Genomic DNA, 16,062 nt, shown 5'->3' with positions numbered 1-16,062 from the left:
GTGAATAGTAGATTTGGGATTTGTTTATTGCTGGTTCAAGTATGTGAATAGTAGATAATATGAAATGAGAAAAGTAGGGGATGTTTTCCTTCACGTACGCGCGTTGTTTGGTTATGATCTAGGTAATATAAATTTTGTCTTAGGGGGATGTTTTCCAGCACGTCCGCGCTTTTCGTATAAGAACCCACAATATTCGTCGTTCAAACCATTCTACAGAGAATAAAAAAGAAGATGGCTTCAAACCAACTTGATAAAATGAAAACATTGTAAGACGTCATGGACAATTTGGGTATGATGGAGCAAATGTTAGTGAGGCTAAACGAGGATCACTATTCTTATAGTCCCCATCGAGTGAAGATGGAGATCAACAATTTAAGAAAAGTAAAGGACATGATCAGTGTTCTGATGAAAGAAATAAAGGAGGAGAAGGAGGATGAAGAGGAAAGGATAACGATGAGAGAATGGAATGAAAAAATTGAAAAAGAAGAAGAAAATGAGAAGAGGAAGAAATAAGAGGAGGAGAAGCAGAAAGAAGAGAAAAAGAAGACAAAGGAGGAAGAAAAGGAAGAAAAGAAGAGAAAAAGTGTAGGACAGAAAATAAGAAGCTGGTGGAGAAATAGAAGAAATTAGAAGAAGAAAACCAAAGGCCCTTTTCAGGGCCACTCCAATCTCTCGAAAAGAGATCGACTTTCAATTCCCTACCCCCAAATTTTTATTTTATATATATATATATATATATATATATATATATATATATATATATATATATATATATATATATATATATATATATATATATATATATATTTATATATATATATGTGTGTGTGTGTGTGTGTGTGTGTTGTCCCTAGACAGTCCCACGATTTATTCCCCTGTTCAATTCCCCTTGACGCTCAACAAGCCCAAGACCTTCTGTAATGCTAATTTTCCCTTGACGCCAAAGTGCCGGGACAATTTTCCCCATGTTAAATTTCCATAGACGCCAAAGTGCCGGGACCCTGTTTTTAATGCTAATTCCCCTTGACGCTGAATCGTCCCACTTAACTACTAACATGGATATGTGTTGTGTGTTGTGTGCACTATCCATAAGATTTATCTACATTTGTCACAATAACAATGATACAAAGTTGCAATAGCTTGTCGAGATTACAGGATTTACTTCTTGGCGAGAAGGCACACACACACTAAATCTATGTAATGTTTTTTTTTTGTTTGTCAGTAATTTTTTTAAAAAAAAAAAGTTAAAAAACAGATTATTTTGTAAATAATAAAATGCCCGAATGCTGCTCTCTCTCTCTCTCTTTCTTTCTCTCTCTCTCTCTCTCTCTCTGTTACGCGACGATGTCTCTGTGAATATGGGTAACATTTACAGATAAAAGCCTAATTTCTTTTCAATGAAATATTTGTACGTCTCGTGGTATATCAAGATCAAGAATACTACGTAATATATATATATATATATATATATATATATATATATATATATATATATATATATATATATATATATATATATATATATATATATATATATATATATATATATATTACCGCTCCGGTGGGCTAGTGTTTAGAATGTCGATCCCAGGCCGAGTCATGCCAAAGACTTACAAAAATGGTACTAACAGCTGCCTCGATTGGCGCTCAGCATTAAGAGGTTAGTGTTAGGACTGGTCGGCCTGGTGTCAGGATAATGTGACTGGGTGGGTCATTCTGCTACATGTTTGCGGCATGATGCCCCAGTGCTAGACATCACTATAAACTGCAACACTGTAGACATCGTAGCGATATGACTGAAAAATTGTTAAAGCTACGTCAACAATTCTAATCACACACACTCTATATCTATGGCCGTATAAGTGACTAAACAGTGATGCAAAATTGTTTCTTTTGAAAGTAAAATGTAGTTACACCAGGAGCATCCTCGTTTACAATGTGAAAACTTTTGAAGGAATAAAGGACGAACATAACTGATACCCTGCTGAATGAGAAGCATCATTTTCTTATATATTTTTTAATACAGACTAAGCTAAATATGTCTCCTAAAGGATTACCAGGACCTGTATGGAACAATTGTTGTCAAGACAATACTTATATTAACCTTAAACATGTGAAAGAAATTGATGACAAACTACCTTTATATGTCCGGATCGCAGGAAGAAAAGCCTTTGTGACTCGGACCATTCCATACAGATTGACCTCAGCGTTGGATTTGAAGCATTCTATTGGAGCCATCTCTATGTCACTTAGAAATTCTATCCCAGCATTGTTTACGATGGCCCACAGCCCTGTGAAACACGAAACCGTATAAGCAACGAGCAAGATTATTGCACTCGATTTGTTATACCTTCCATGTTAGGTTGTGCTGCCATCACAAGAACAGGTTAATGGTCACTTACCAGACTCGGTTTTCCCTCAGTGCATCGGAGTATACTCTACACAGAAGCTATTGGAAATTACTATCTGTTGCCTTCGAGAGTATATATGTTTGTAAGTAGCTAGTATTATGTCTTAAAGACAAGTTCAAGTTTGGTCGTTTTCTCTTTTTTGCCTTGCCAAGAAAAGGATAGGTTGTCGATCAGTGATGAGTCCGTACATATTAAGATCGGAAACGCAACTGTAAACGGACTGGAGGGGAAGAAGAAAAAAAACGAAAAAAAGAAAAAAGAAACAAACGGCCGCAAGGTTTTCAGACAGGTCCTTGATAAAAAGATAATATATATGTATTCTGTTAGAAATGCACTCTGTGAATGATGTCTTGCTTCTCAGGAAAAATAAATGGGTCCATTAAATCTTTTTCAGCAGTAATAGTACAAATAGTCTGTAGGTAGCGATTCTGTGTGATTAGAAATTTCAAATCAAGATAAATAGTTTCTGGGATTTACTGAGTGGAACAATCGCTATAGAACAAGGAAATAGTGAAGATTTAAATATTACTTTTATAAATGTTTCTGGCACAAATACTGATTTTATCACTAGTTAGAATAATATATAGGCGACAATAGTGCCAAAAATACTTATTATTGGTGTGAAGTTTAACACAGTAATCAATCCTGGTGTAGATAAAGGGGGCTGGGAGGTTAACATACTTCCAAAGCCAAAGATCAGTTATATTTTAAATAAATTTTGTCTTATGCACACATGGATTAATTTACACTTTACATGGCCCTCCGGTAATTTTTCTTCCATTTACTGTAGACTTAATTCTTTTGTAGTCTTCAACAAGTTTATAAATAGTGCTTTCTAAAGCAAAGTTATAACCTCTATTTTTTCGGATCACTCTGCAATTGCACTTGACTTAAGGAGTTTGAAATATCTATTTCCTGAATAATACGATCGCACAATATGAGATAGTGTGAAAGCTATAAAGGATAGAAACACAACAGCTGAGTTTTGATTGGTTGAATATCAATAGTAAAACAAAACTGCCATGCCAAAAGAGATGTTACCAATGATGGTTCTACCAAATCCCACGGCTGAGAAAATGGACGAAAATTAATCAGATATTCTTCGTTGTATACGGGTGTAGAAATTGACTGCGTATCTTGAAAGCTAGAAACTCTATCGTAAATAACTATGAGGAGGGGACTTCAGAATGCTGGATGTGTGTGTGTGTGTGTGTGTGTGTGTGTGTGTGTGTGTGTGTGTGTGCGTGCGTGTTTGTGTTTACGCAGTAAACAGAATTGTGATATTTGGATATCTGCACTTGACATAATTAAAAGGTGGGCGAAACTTGCCACCACATAGGATTCATAGCATGAAAATATAAAGAGCTTTTACAAACAGATACTAGAAGCATCGTGATTTTTCAATTACAGAGAATTAATAGCCTATGAAAAGCTCCAGGATTTCTCAAACGAGAAAAATAACGAAGACTTAAATTTGAACTTATTCAGCTTCTTTTTTATTTGTTTCTTTGTTTTTATGTGCAAATAAATGATAAATAACTGTGTAATTTCATAATAATTTGAGAAAATCGGTTTATATATGCATGTACATTTGGCGAAATCCCCACAGAGAAACATTTTCTTTCACTTAAGCTTTTTGCTTGATTCCGTAAGATCGACACGACATAGATCCGTTTTCATCTAAATAAATTAAGAATGGAGAGAAATTGAAACTGTCATAGTTACGTCCATTCCTTAGAAGAATAGTTCTTCTCGAACAAAAATGTATTGTGTTGTTTTCACAACATGCATGTAAACTATATTAAAGTATAACTAATACTTGCTTCTCTCTCTCTTGAAAATAGGTATGTTCCAAGTATAAACATTGAACGCATACTAATGTACTGAACTTTCATAACACTGTGTACATGTACTGTTTCTTACACAAAATAAAGAGTTAAAATAAAATGTTTTTTTTATTATTGAAGCGGTAGTTAAGAAAGGAAGAATGTAATTCCTATATACTAGAAAATTATATTCAACCTAGGGACAATATATGATTTTTACAGTACGTTCTAACTTCATTCTGTTGGATATATTATTATATTCCACCCAGGGATAATATATGATTTTTACAGTACGTTCTAGCTTCATTCTGTTGGATATCAGCCACCATTTCAATTTCCACCTTCAGTTTTGAAACTTATGGATAAAGGACAGTCCTCTGTTAAGCTTTGGTACACACAGCCCAATAAGACTGAGCTTGCAGTTTAGTGCCTCGTCTAACAGCAAAAGAAAGCGATGAACCCATACAATATAATTCACGAATGACTTTGCATAGAAGCAAGTACTCTACCTTGCTGTGAACCATATTTCGTTTGTAGCCGCCATTGTTGGTTGTCAAAACCATTCTCAGTTGTTGTAAGATTGTTCTTTCAACTGAATGACCTTTCTTTTTGATTATTCTTGATATTAACTATATAAATATACAGTGATCGAAGGTTTACAGGTCAAGTGAACGTAATATCAAAGTAATTTTAATAATGATCAAACGTTATATTCATTATATGGGTAACTTTTGAGCATCGTAAACTTCAATCATCGATCAATCACGTCTCGTTCAAACAAACTCTCGCATGACTATGCGAACTCAACGTAAGGCGAGGCTCGTATTAAATTTTAAAGTGTGACCCATTTTTGTCTATATAGACTGAGAATAGACTGGCAATTCCTTGCTCGAGCGTGACCCAAGGTTTTCGCCGCATTCATTTTTCAGTACGACAATATATGTGAATGTGAAATATTCTCCACACCTTTTTACTGTTAAACTCAAGCTTGTTTGAAATACTGACTTATGTTACTAAAATTGAGTCCTATGGAGAAAAAAAAAAGTTTTATACGCTCTGCAGCCTCGTTCAATCGCTCAGCGTGCGGCGAGAGTCTGATTGAACGAGACTTGATAATCACCTTTCTCCTGGCAATTTTGCACAACGTAATCTCTGGCCTTGTCGACGCTATCTTGTTTTGTGACGTCGAGTGGAACGATATGAATATTGTCCCCGCCCTTGCTTCTCAATTGCTCAGCTCCATCTGCTTCCGGATACAGGCAACCTGCGAACACGGTGAAACCTCGCTGGCAGAGTCTAAGAGCAAAATGGTGACCGATACCTACAAAGTGTGATTAAAGTAATATTATCAGTAATAACAGAGCCGATAAACGCTTACATAAACCACATATCCGATCTTTATTTGGATGAGGCTGAGTACGGTGCAACACCTACCTCAAATTATACAGGTTATAGCATGGACAAGGATTGAATATGACAGTATGTCATTTACTGGAAACCAGTCATTAAAGAAGATCTGCTAAATGTAAGGACACAGACACGGCATAACCATCCGTGATCTTCTCCGTCCGATACTGTTTGAACTATTTTCCTCTTTGGATTCAGATGGCCTGTACCCATACATTTAGTCGACAAATGTTTGAAAGTGTCATAAGCACTAAAACAGTTTCATGAGGTTTTTGTCAAGTTTTGAAGTCTCACATGGTATATGGCAAGAAATAACTGATTCTCTTCCCTATGTCCTCTATCGTGCAGTGTATTTGCCTACCCTAGTTGACTATACGCGAGTTCAGGTACAAACTATAGCACAAATCAAAGTTTCACCTTTCACCTTTAAACTGAATAAAAACAACGCTGGTCCCACCAGCTGTAGCAAAAAATAAATTGATTGATACTACCATTCTTTCTGCAGAAAAGAAAAATGTTCTGTTTATCTTTCAAAACAAATATAAGGTCAGAATTATTGTCTCTAATATTAATCAATATTAATTAAAATTAACCAATATTAACCAAAATTAATCAATCGACCGATTTTCAGATACAAATTTTTTAGCCACCTATTTATATAATTAATTTTCTTTTAGCATTCTCATGCCAATACAAATAAGAGAATGTGACATCGCAGCATAGTTCTAGGTTCAATTCATTATACTTCGATCATCATCATGCAGAGTCAAATTTCATAAAATAGAACACTTTAATAGACTGAACCTTGTACTCGACACAATACAAACATCTCTTATGAACAATTATGGATTCTTATTACAGTAGTGGTTTTGACTGAACGTCGGATGGAACAACTACTGAAACGTTATTACAACAGTGGTTTCGATTGAACGGCTGATGGAACCTCTACTGTAACATTATTACAATCGTGGATTATTTTGCAATAGTTCCTTAACAATAAAGTTTTTTTTAACTTCTTTTCAGATCGTGATGACTTCAGTTTGCCTTCAAAAGAGGCAAGTTAGTAGTTTCAAACTGGAATTTATTTTGATAACTGATATCACAAAGCTTAAGTTGGTTTTTTTTTCCCCAGAGAGAAAGACTAATTACTACTCATGGCAAATGACCTGGTGACTCGGACGCGTTTTATGGTGCAGCATTTAAAATAGTATTAAGAATTATGACAAGAGAAACATAAACTGGCTTCAGGATTGATTAAGTAACCCATAACAAAGAAATTTGCTGAACAGAGTTATTTGATAACAATATACATTTCTATTTTCTTTTTTTAATATATCTTTTGATTTACTCTGAGAAATGCTGTATTTCGTTGACATTGCAAAGGAGTCACACGACGATTCTATCACAAATTATAAAATACTATGACCTAGGAAAACATCATGTTATTTTATTGTATTTACGGGAGCCTTTATAATTTTACATTGAAGCACATTTGATAAAACGTAGATTCATAAAGTTTTATGTCATATTTGTAATTGTGTTTAAATCTAAAGTTCATTAATTTCCCATTCATGCTGTAACAATCTGCATTATATGCACCAATATCATACTAATATTATTTAACATATTATCTTAAACTGCGGACGGGAATTAAAAAAAACGTTAAAATAATATAAACAAAATAAATTGGTATGAGTGAGTATAAAAGAAAGACTTAAAATCAAAACACAAAAATATAGTTGAGATGCAGATATATATATATATATATATATATATATATATATATATATATATATATATATATATATATATATATATATATATATATATAACAAATGTTATATCAGCTCAATTAGCAAATATCTTTAAGTTGATGCCACTTAAACACTTTAACACTTGTGTGTTCATTAGTACTTTCAAGACTGGACTGTTGTAACTCAATTATGTCTGGTTCATCTCAATATCTGCTCCAGAAACTTCAAAACGTTCAAAACACAGCTGCTCGGATCATACTTACAGTACCACGATCAGAGCACACCTACCCGCTGCTCTGTACCCTAAACTGGCTATCCATTCGATCCAGAATCAAACACAAAATTTGTTCTCTGTGCTACGTTTCACTGTCGGTCTCTAGTCCAACATGCCTATCCGACCTCACCCACGTGTACACACTAGCAAGATACTTACGCTCCTCTTCTGACAATCGTATACTCATTATTCCCACTATGTAAACAAAGTCATATGGACAGCTTTCTTTTGCATACCAGGGCACAACAACGTGAAATGAATTGCCCACTGAACTTAGACACAAAGACACAGTGATCACATTCAATAGGGCTCTCAAAACTCACTTATTTCGACTGCAAGAACAAACTTAAAGACCTAATAATGTTTCCTACCTTAAATATTATCAGCATTTTTTTTAATGTTTTCTAATTTCATGGTGTTTGTTTTTGTAATCATATCATTATTTGTTTTTCTTATCTTATAGGTGTTGTCCAATGTTGTAAAGCGCTTAGAGCTTCTAAAGATTAGGCGCTATACAAAGTCCTCATTATTATTATTATTTTTAATAGCATACCTGTGTCACATCCTGTAATGAAGACACCCTGCCCTGTAATACTGATGTGTCGAGCAGTACTTTTCTTGATTTTTCTAAAGATGATGGATAGACCTATCAGAAGGCATGCCGGGAGGAAAAGTTCCACTATAATATAAAACTTTATGGCTGCAAGAGCAATACCGAGTGCGAGCAGAGTTGGGTCAAGGAACGACATGTCACCTGTTGAAGAGATACAATGGGATTATGCAGAGTGAAGCATGAATGGTTCAGTGATAAGGCGTGTGTGTTTGCTTGCGTGCGTGTCTGTAATTTGGATTTTTAACGTAGCCTTAAAAATTTTTTTTAGTCATATCGCTACGATGCATGCAGTGTGGCAGTTTATTAGTGATGTTTAGCACTGGGACATAATGTCCCACCCAGTCACATTATCCTCACACCAGGCCGACCAGATCTCACACTAACCTTCTAATGCTGAGCGCCAAGCGAGATAGCTGCAAGTACGATTTATATAAGTCTTTGGCATGGTTCGAACCCGCGACTTCCCGCAAATGCCCCCCGCCCCCCCCCCCCATGACATCCCTGCTTCTAATGGGAAACAAGCAGGCACAGTTTATTCGTCCTAGTAATTCCAGCTGCAAGGAAATAACGACGACGAGTACATCTTCACCCGTTTAAAGCGATTGAAATATGACCTTGTTAATTCAAATGTAATAACGGTTCTTGCTTTAATCAATGCACTTTCAAAATGCTTCTTAATTTACAGAATATTTTGTATCACGGATAGCAGTTAATATTTATGTTTAATTCAACTGTGAGCATGTAACATCCGACAAGTTCTACAATGTCTTAAGTAAATTAGTTCCTGCAGTTTTAAATGTATGACAAACAATACACGTATCATATTAGACATTATTTGTAAAGCCGCAGTTGCGTACATCCGAATTTGGTGTACTTAAAGCAGTTCTCTGAACTTTATTTCAAGTCCATAATTAATTTAAGTTGTCTAACAAATATTGGGTCATGCCATACAGAAGGAAACGAGGTGATTAGGTACCAGCAATGGACACATACGGATATATAGATCACTTGTACATGTATACATGGCTGTGATGCGTCAAGATAAAGCTAATCACTAAGACAAACTTCGTTTACTTGTCAGTATTATGATAGACCATGCAAATTCAAATAACATGAAAACTTCAATTCTGAATCAATTATTACAACCAGATATTGCACAAATGTAACTCAATTTCACCATTACTAGGCTATTTAAATTTACATAAAGTTTATCTTGAGGGCAGCAAATAATCCACAATTAGACCATATATCTGGTTTCGAGCATGCATGTCTTCTATGTGTTCTTTCTCATTAATGTGTTTGAAATAACATAAATCACTAAGTAATCATCTCACAAACTACCCTTCTCCTTAAATAATACAGACCACTAAATATTCAATGCGCCCACCACCCTTCCACTTTAATTACACAGGCCACTAAATAATCACCTTATATATTATATATATATATATATATATATATATATATATATATATATATATATATATATATATATATATATATATATATATATACCTGAATTGTTAACTCTTCTTATGCCCGTCTTCTGAAGATGTGGTAATGAATATGCCCTTTACCCAGTCACCCTATCGTCTGTTGTACAACCCTATAACCTGAGAACGTAGTAGTATCAGTTTGTACACTTATCCTTGGGTGTTGTTTATATCTTTGCTAGTCTGTGCTGCTGGTCGTGAAGAGCGGTATTTCTTAAAATTTTGAACATTGACTTGAACAGATCGCGCTATGTGTACGACTCCTATCAGAATGGGTCAGATAATTTTTAAGTAGGTCGCATATGCCATAACGATGATAACAAATGGCACACGCATCTCACATACCTATAGATTTGGTTATGAATCACGTTTTAAAAGCGAAATTTAAATGCATTATTTTAACTCAACATAATTATTTTCAATTGATTGGGAAGTTTTTTTGAACACAGAATGATTTACTGGGTTTTAAATGAGTTATTATGATGATGACATTAAATATATTGGCCTTAAATATTTGAAATAGCTGCAATCACCATTAGCCTCACCTTAAGAAATATAAGCATACATACATACATATACATACATACATATACATACATACATACAGACAGACAAACAGACAGACAGACGTGTATACATACATTGCGTGCGTGCGCGAGTATGGACGCATGCATCCCCCCATCCGCACGTATCCATTTAGCTTCTAATAGGCTTATTGTCTGTTAGCTGATTTTGGATCCCTTAACTTTTAGAATCAGTCGCTACTATTTTATTTCTGTCGAAAGATGCGTAAGAGTATTAGTAGAGGTGTCGTATTAGGACCACACCTTGTCCATAGAGTTTTCAACGTATTTACAATATGTGCCTCAACTACTTAAGAAAGCAAATTTGTTTCCAAGAGTCAACAATCCAATTACCAAATAAATTTTGTCACGTGGATGTCCCACAACACCTTTTCCAAGGTTCTTTTATAGCTTGAAAGTATGGCCTCCAGTGATTTTTGCCTTATCAAGGCGATGGATATTTTACAGTGCTGTTATGATCAAGTATGTAAACAAATTTCCCCTGACTTCTCCAGCTCATACTGGCTAATTGAAGCCTAGCCAACAATCTCCTCTCAAAAGGTTGATCTTGAAGAACCGGAATTAACTTTGTCGCTCGTTTTAGTACATCTTCTATCAGTAATTGATCCATTATTGATTCTGGTACTATATTACACTGCAAAACTCAAGATGTAGTCGGACTAACGCTGTTAAAAAGGCCCACAAACACGATTATTCAAATTATTTTCCCTTAATTTCTTTTCAAACTGATTTGCGCCATAACACAAGGGACTGAAGGTAAAGTGGAGAGTGGAATGACACTGCATGGTATTGTTATAACCACCCTACCCACCACTCCACCACCGGCCCCATCCGAAGGTTTGATATATACTATCTTATAATCTGCATTTGTCTGATTTAGCTTTGCTGTAGGATTCGAGTCAATCATGATTACCGAACAGCATGCAATGGTAACTATAGTTCTAAAATACATTCTAGAGTCTGTCAATTATGCTTGCAAAATATTTCGAGAAATCGCAAGTGTCTTAATTCAGAAAATCTGGAATTGATTTCATTCTTTTTGGGGTTTGGGTTGGAAAATTTTGTAGGGTTAAATCTGGAAACTGGAAACAAAGCTATTTTTCCTTTAGGCCCAGATAAATAAATGATTTTCAATGCAGTTCCAAGATATATTTCTTTGATAAACTTGGATCTCAAAGTATGCTAACTTTACATCAGGATCAACATTTGCGCCCAGATCTTTCTCACTAGGTTATAGTTCTAATGTTTCCTTGTTCTCGTTTGCATCTTTCATGATAGGGATTGTTGAGGCAATGAACCTTACATTTAGTTTGATTAAAAGCTAAGTTGCTAGTCATTTGATCAGTCCACAAGATGGACAATATTCAGTCGTACTCCGACTGGATAATACTGTATACGTTTGTATGATCTACACAAACAGTCTAAACAAAGGTATCAATTATGTATAATTTACTACCGCCAGTCAAAGATTCGTGTCGCCCCGATAAAAGCTCCGTATTTAAATCCGACTCTACAGGAAGGAACAACTGATAAAAATGTTGATATTACATAATAACTGGAATCTAACAAGTTCCGTAACTCCTACTGCCTTTTCAAATAAATATTTATTACTATAAGAAGTCAAGCAATTTTGGGATGTGGGGACTTATTTGTGTCCATGCATTTGGTGTGACAACGTATTTATATTCACTGTTACATCTAGAAGTAAGCTATGCTTGTATACAAAACCTGCTCGAAACACATATCTCAGATAACTACATTGAATGGATGACCGCTGATAATATGACATAGAGAGATCAATCACCTAACCTGGTTTATCAAAATGCTTGCATTAACCTACTAACAAAGGTTTACGGTGGATATGGAGAAAAGTAGTGAATGGGGATACCGTAGCGACAATGGGACTTACCATTAAAAACACCCCTGGGACAATATAGCGACTATGTAAATTTAACATGGACGAAAACCCTGGGAACATATAGCGACAAGGGAAATTAACATGGGAATAAATCGTGGGTCTGTTGAGCGACAAGGGAAATTGAACATGGGAATATGGGACTGTTGAGCGTCAAGGGGAAATGGAACAGGGTCGGGACCCTATTTTAATACGGTCCCGATCTGATCTGATGGGTCTATGAAAAGGGAACAGGGATAAAACACACACACACACACACACACCCACCCACCCACACACACACACACACACACACACACACACACACACACACAAATAATAAAATAAAAAAGGGGTAGGCAATTGAAAGTCTATCTCTTTTCGAGAGATTGGAGTGGCCCTGAAAAGGGCCTTTGGGTTTCTTCTTCTTCTTCTAATTTCTTCTATTTCTCCACCAGTTTCTTATTTTCTGTCCTACACTTTTTCTCTTCTTTTCTTTCTTTTCTTCCTCCTTTTTCTTCTTTTTCTCTTCTTTCTGCTTCTCCTCCTCTTCTTTCTTCCTCTTCTCATTTTCTTCTTCTTTTTCAATTTTTTCGTTCCATGCTCTCATCGTTATCCTTTCCTCTTCATCCTCCTTCTCCTCCTTTATTTCTTTCAACAGATCATTGAAGATTTCCTTTTGTTTTCGTAAGTTGTTAATCTCCATCTTCACTCGATGGGGACTATAAGAATAGTGATTCTCGTTTAGCCTAACTAACATTTGCTCCATCATGCTCAAATTGTCCAGGACGTCTTGCAATTTTTTCATTTTATCAAGGTGGTTCGAAGCCATCTTCTTTTTTATTCTTTGCAGAATGGTGTGAATGACGAACTTTGTGGGTTCTTATAGTTAAAGCGCGGACGTGAAGGAAAACATCCCCCAAAACAAAATTTATATTACCTAGATCATGACCAAACAACGCGCGGACGTGAAGGAAAACATCCCCTACTTTTCTCATCTCATATTATCTACTATCCACATACGCGAAGCAGCAATAAACAAACCCCAAATCTACTATCCACACACGCAAAGCATTAAAATGAAACCCAAATCTACTATCCACACAAACCAGCTTAAGCTCTTACAAAACCCAAATCTACTATCCACACAAACTTACTTAAGCTCTTACAAACACAAACACAAACACATACACTCACACTAGGAAAAAAAAAGAGGCAATGTTTATATTCACACTACTCTACATAAGCAGCAGAGGGGGCGAATCGGACATTTTGTCCAATCGTTATTTTGCTTAATTATTACTTTCTGCAACTCAACGATCTAGTGTCGTCAGCGCCTGGTAAAAAAAAAACGACGACGTCGTTGGGGGATCGTCGCGTCGTCATTTGGTTTAATTAACACCTTCTGCGCGCCGATCCCCAGTGTCGTCAGCGTCCGGTAAGCACATCGACGACCGCGTCGATGTCATCGCCCCCTCTGCTGCTATGATCTTACAAACAGAGTGATCACTAACTCCTCCTCTTGCAGATCAATTAGGTTATTTGACTGATCGGTAATTCTAAAATTAATTCTCGTTAAAAACCGATCATGGCATCGCATATAGACCGGATTAATCGGACTCTCAACGATTAAAAATCCCGGAGGGGCTGTTGGTGAAAACGAATAAAGGATATACCCCTGTTGAGCTTGATTTGATTGCTTGGTATCCACCTGATAACTCCCTTCGATAACATCACACACTAGATTGATCGCTATCACTGATGCGATATTTACGTTGTATGGAGCAATATGCCTACCACCATCTCCGTTATCGTGTCTGAGGATAGTTGATGGGGGGGTGTCCGCGGGTGGATTCTCAGGCCATCCTAGTATGGTTCTTATTGAACTGTTATAAATATCAACCATATACCCCGGTGTGCTTATTTCAATCGTCGACGATAACGTCGGTTCATGAACCGTAATAGCGATTTTTGATTCCTTTCCTGTGATCGATTTTATCCTGCGTTGAAATTCTTTATTGATTTGCTCTATTTGGTATGACCCAGTTGGTATTGTAACCTCCTCCCAGTTTGGGGTCCCATCGGGTTTATTTGTCCGTGCAAAAACCAGCGAGTTATTAGGTTGTTGTCCGTTAAATGCGTCCGCTCGGATATTAGGCCAACTGTGATATACTCGCAATTTTGCCAGCGCTATTTCCTTTACTGGAACCGGTGATGGGAAGTTCACACTGAATTCGGGTTTCGTTGATGTTATCGATATCATACTTGTTTGTACCGGAGTGGTGTTCTCCGCGATCCGTTGAAGTAATTGAGACCCTTCGGGGTTCAGCGACATTATTATTATTCGTTGTTTTTAGTGTCTAATTTTAACAACCAGGTGGTTTCGGCTTCCAGTTGAAAATCCTCGATTTTTGACATCGCGGAGCTATATAACTGGACCATCGTGGAGAATTCAACATCGGATACGAACAAATTATCAATCGATAACGAGATCAACCCGGATAATTTCGAGTATGCGTCGGATACTATTTGATGTTTTACTGTATACTCGTTGAGTTTTTTCTGAAAACACGATGATATCTTCCTAGTGATTGCGTTGGCAACTCCAGCAACTGTTGTCATTGCGGAGACAGCGATTGGAACAGCGATCGGGGTTATCGTGGTCACCGTGGATAAAATAACACCGGCGCCAGCTACTATACCCGACACCGAGTACACGACCGCGTCGATGGCGGTTATTTTACGACGGTATTTTTTTATTTTTACACGGTATTGTTCGGAAAGCGTTTTCAAGTTCGCGGAGAATTCTTTTGCGGTATCGAATCGATATTGATGTGACGTCGGTGATACCTCTGATTCAACTTCCTTGGTGGTCATTTTTATTTTAAAAGAGCTAGTGTTTTTAATTACTTAGATTCGCTGCAAATTCCACATACCATGTAATGTTTGCCCGGGCTAGATTTCTATCAACGGCATAAATTGTAAACTGTTCAGTTGCGTTCTTGTCTATAATTGTTGATATTGTATTGTTAAACCCGGATGAACTCGACGATAATATATTAAACTGCATCATTGAAACCAGTGTCAGTCGATAAATACCCTTAACAGTTGCGGTGATATTTACTGTATTCTGTGTAGGAGTCCAATCGAATGATCCATGCCGAATTGTGTATACTGTGTTGATGATGTTCTCATGAGGGATTTTTATTTTTTCGAATTGCTCTGCTACTCTCGGTAGTCCGTCTTTAATCGCTTCAACATCAGTTTTAATCGTTCCTATTTCCTGTATATGCGTGTCCACATCTTTTTTGTTCGCTGCAACATTAGTTTTGATTGTTTCTATTTCCCGTGTATTCTCGGTTATACTTTTTTTGTTCGCTGCAACATCAAGTTTGATTGTTCCTATTTCATATGTATGCACGTCTATACCTTTTTTGTTCGCTGCAACATCAGTTTTGATTAATCCTATTCCCCGCCAATACGCGTCTACATTTTTTTTGTTCGCTTCAACATCAGTTTTGATTGTTCCTATTTCCTGTGTATGCGCGTCCACACCCTTTTTATTCGCTTCAATATCAGTTTTGATTGTTCCTATTTCCTGTGTATGCGTGTCCATATTATTTATGATCGTTGTAACATCAGTTTTGATTGTTTCTATTTTCCGTCCATGCGAGTCTACATTATTTATGATCGTTGCAACATTAGCGCCGATTATTTCTATTTCCCGTTCATGCGCGTCTACACCCTTTTTGTTTGTTGCAACATCAGTTTTGATTGTTTCTATTTCCTGTCCATACGCAGTGATA

At 36.4% G+C, this 16,062-nt stretch overlaps 1 protein-coding gene across 2 annotated transcripts in view; it reads right to left on the bottom strand.

Moving 5' to 3' along the window:
• Window positions 1-16,062, bottom strand: part of LOC149803736 (D-beta-hydroxybutyrate dehydrogenase, mitochondrial-like) — a 71,351-nt gene that overhangs the window by 23,020 nt on the left and 32,269 nt on the right. Inside the window, exons 2-5 of one of the 2 annotated variants that reach the window (XM_089953489.1) lie at window positions 9,801-9,891; window positions 8,226-8,426; window positions 5,358-5,558; window positions 2,139-2,291 (exon numbers count right to left, since the gene is read on the bottom strand). In XM_089953489.1, the coding sequence (XP_089809615.1) occupies window positions 2,139-2,291; window positions 5,358-5,558; window positions 8,226-8,421 (550 nt within the window). In that variant the 5' untranslated portion in view covers window positions 8,422-8,426; window positions 9,801-9,891. The remainder of the gene's footprint in view (window positions 1-2,138; window positions 2,292-5,357; window positions 5,559-8,225; window positions 8,427-9,800; window positions 9,892-16,062) is intronic. The other variant, XM_089953488.1, reaches the window with a different exon arrangement.

The sequence above is a fragment of the Sinohyriopsis cumingii genome, chromosome 3 (assembly GCF_028554795.1).
Source record: "Sinohyriopsis cumingii isolate HCF-2022 chromosome 3, ASM2855479v2, whole genome shotgun sequence".
Classification (NCBI taxonomy): Eukaryota; Metazoa; Mollusca; class Bivalvia; order Unionida; family Unionidae; genus Sinohyriopsis; species Sinohyriopsis cumingii.
The sequence above is the reverse complement of the archived record's forward strand: the minus strand, read 5'-3'. Positions and strand labels throughout refer to the sequence as shown.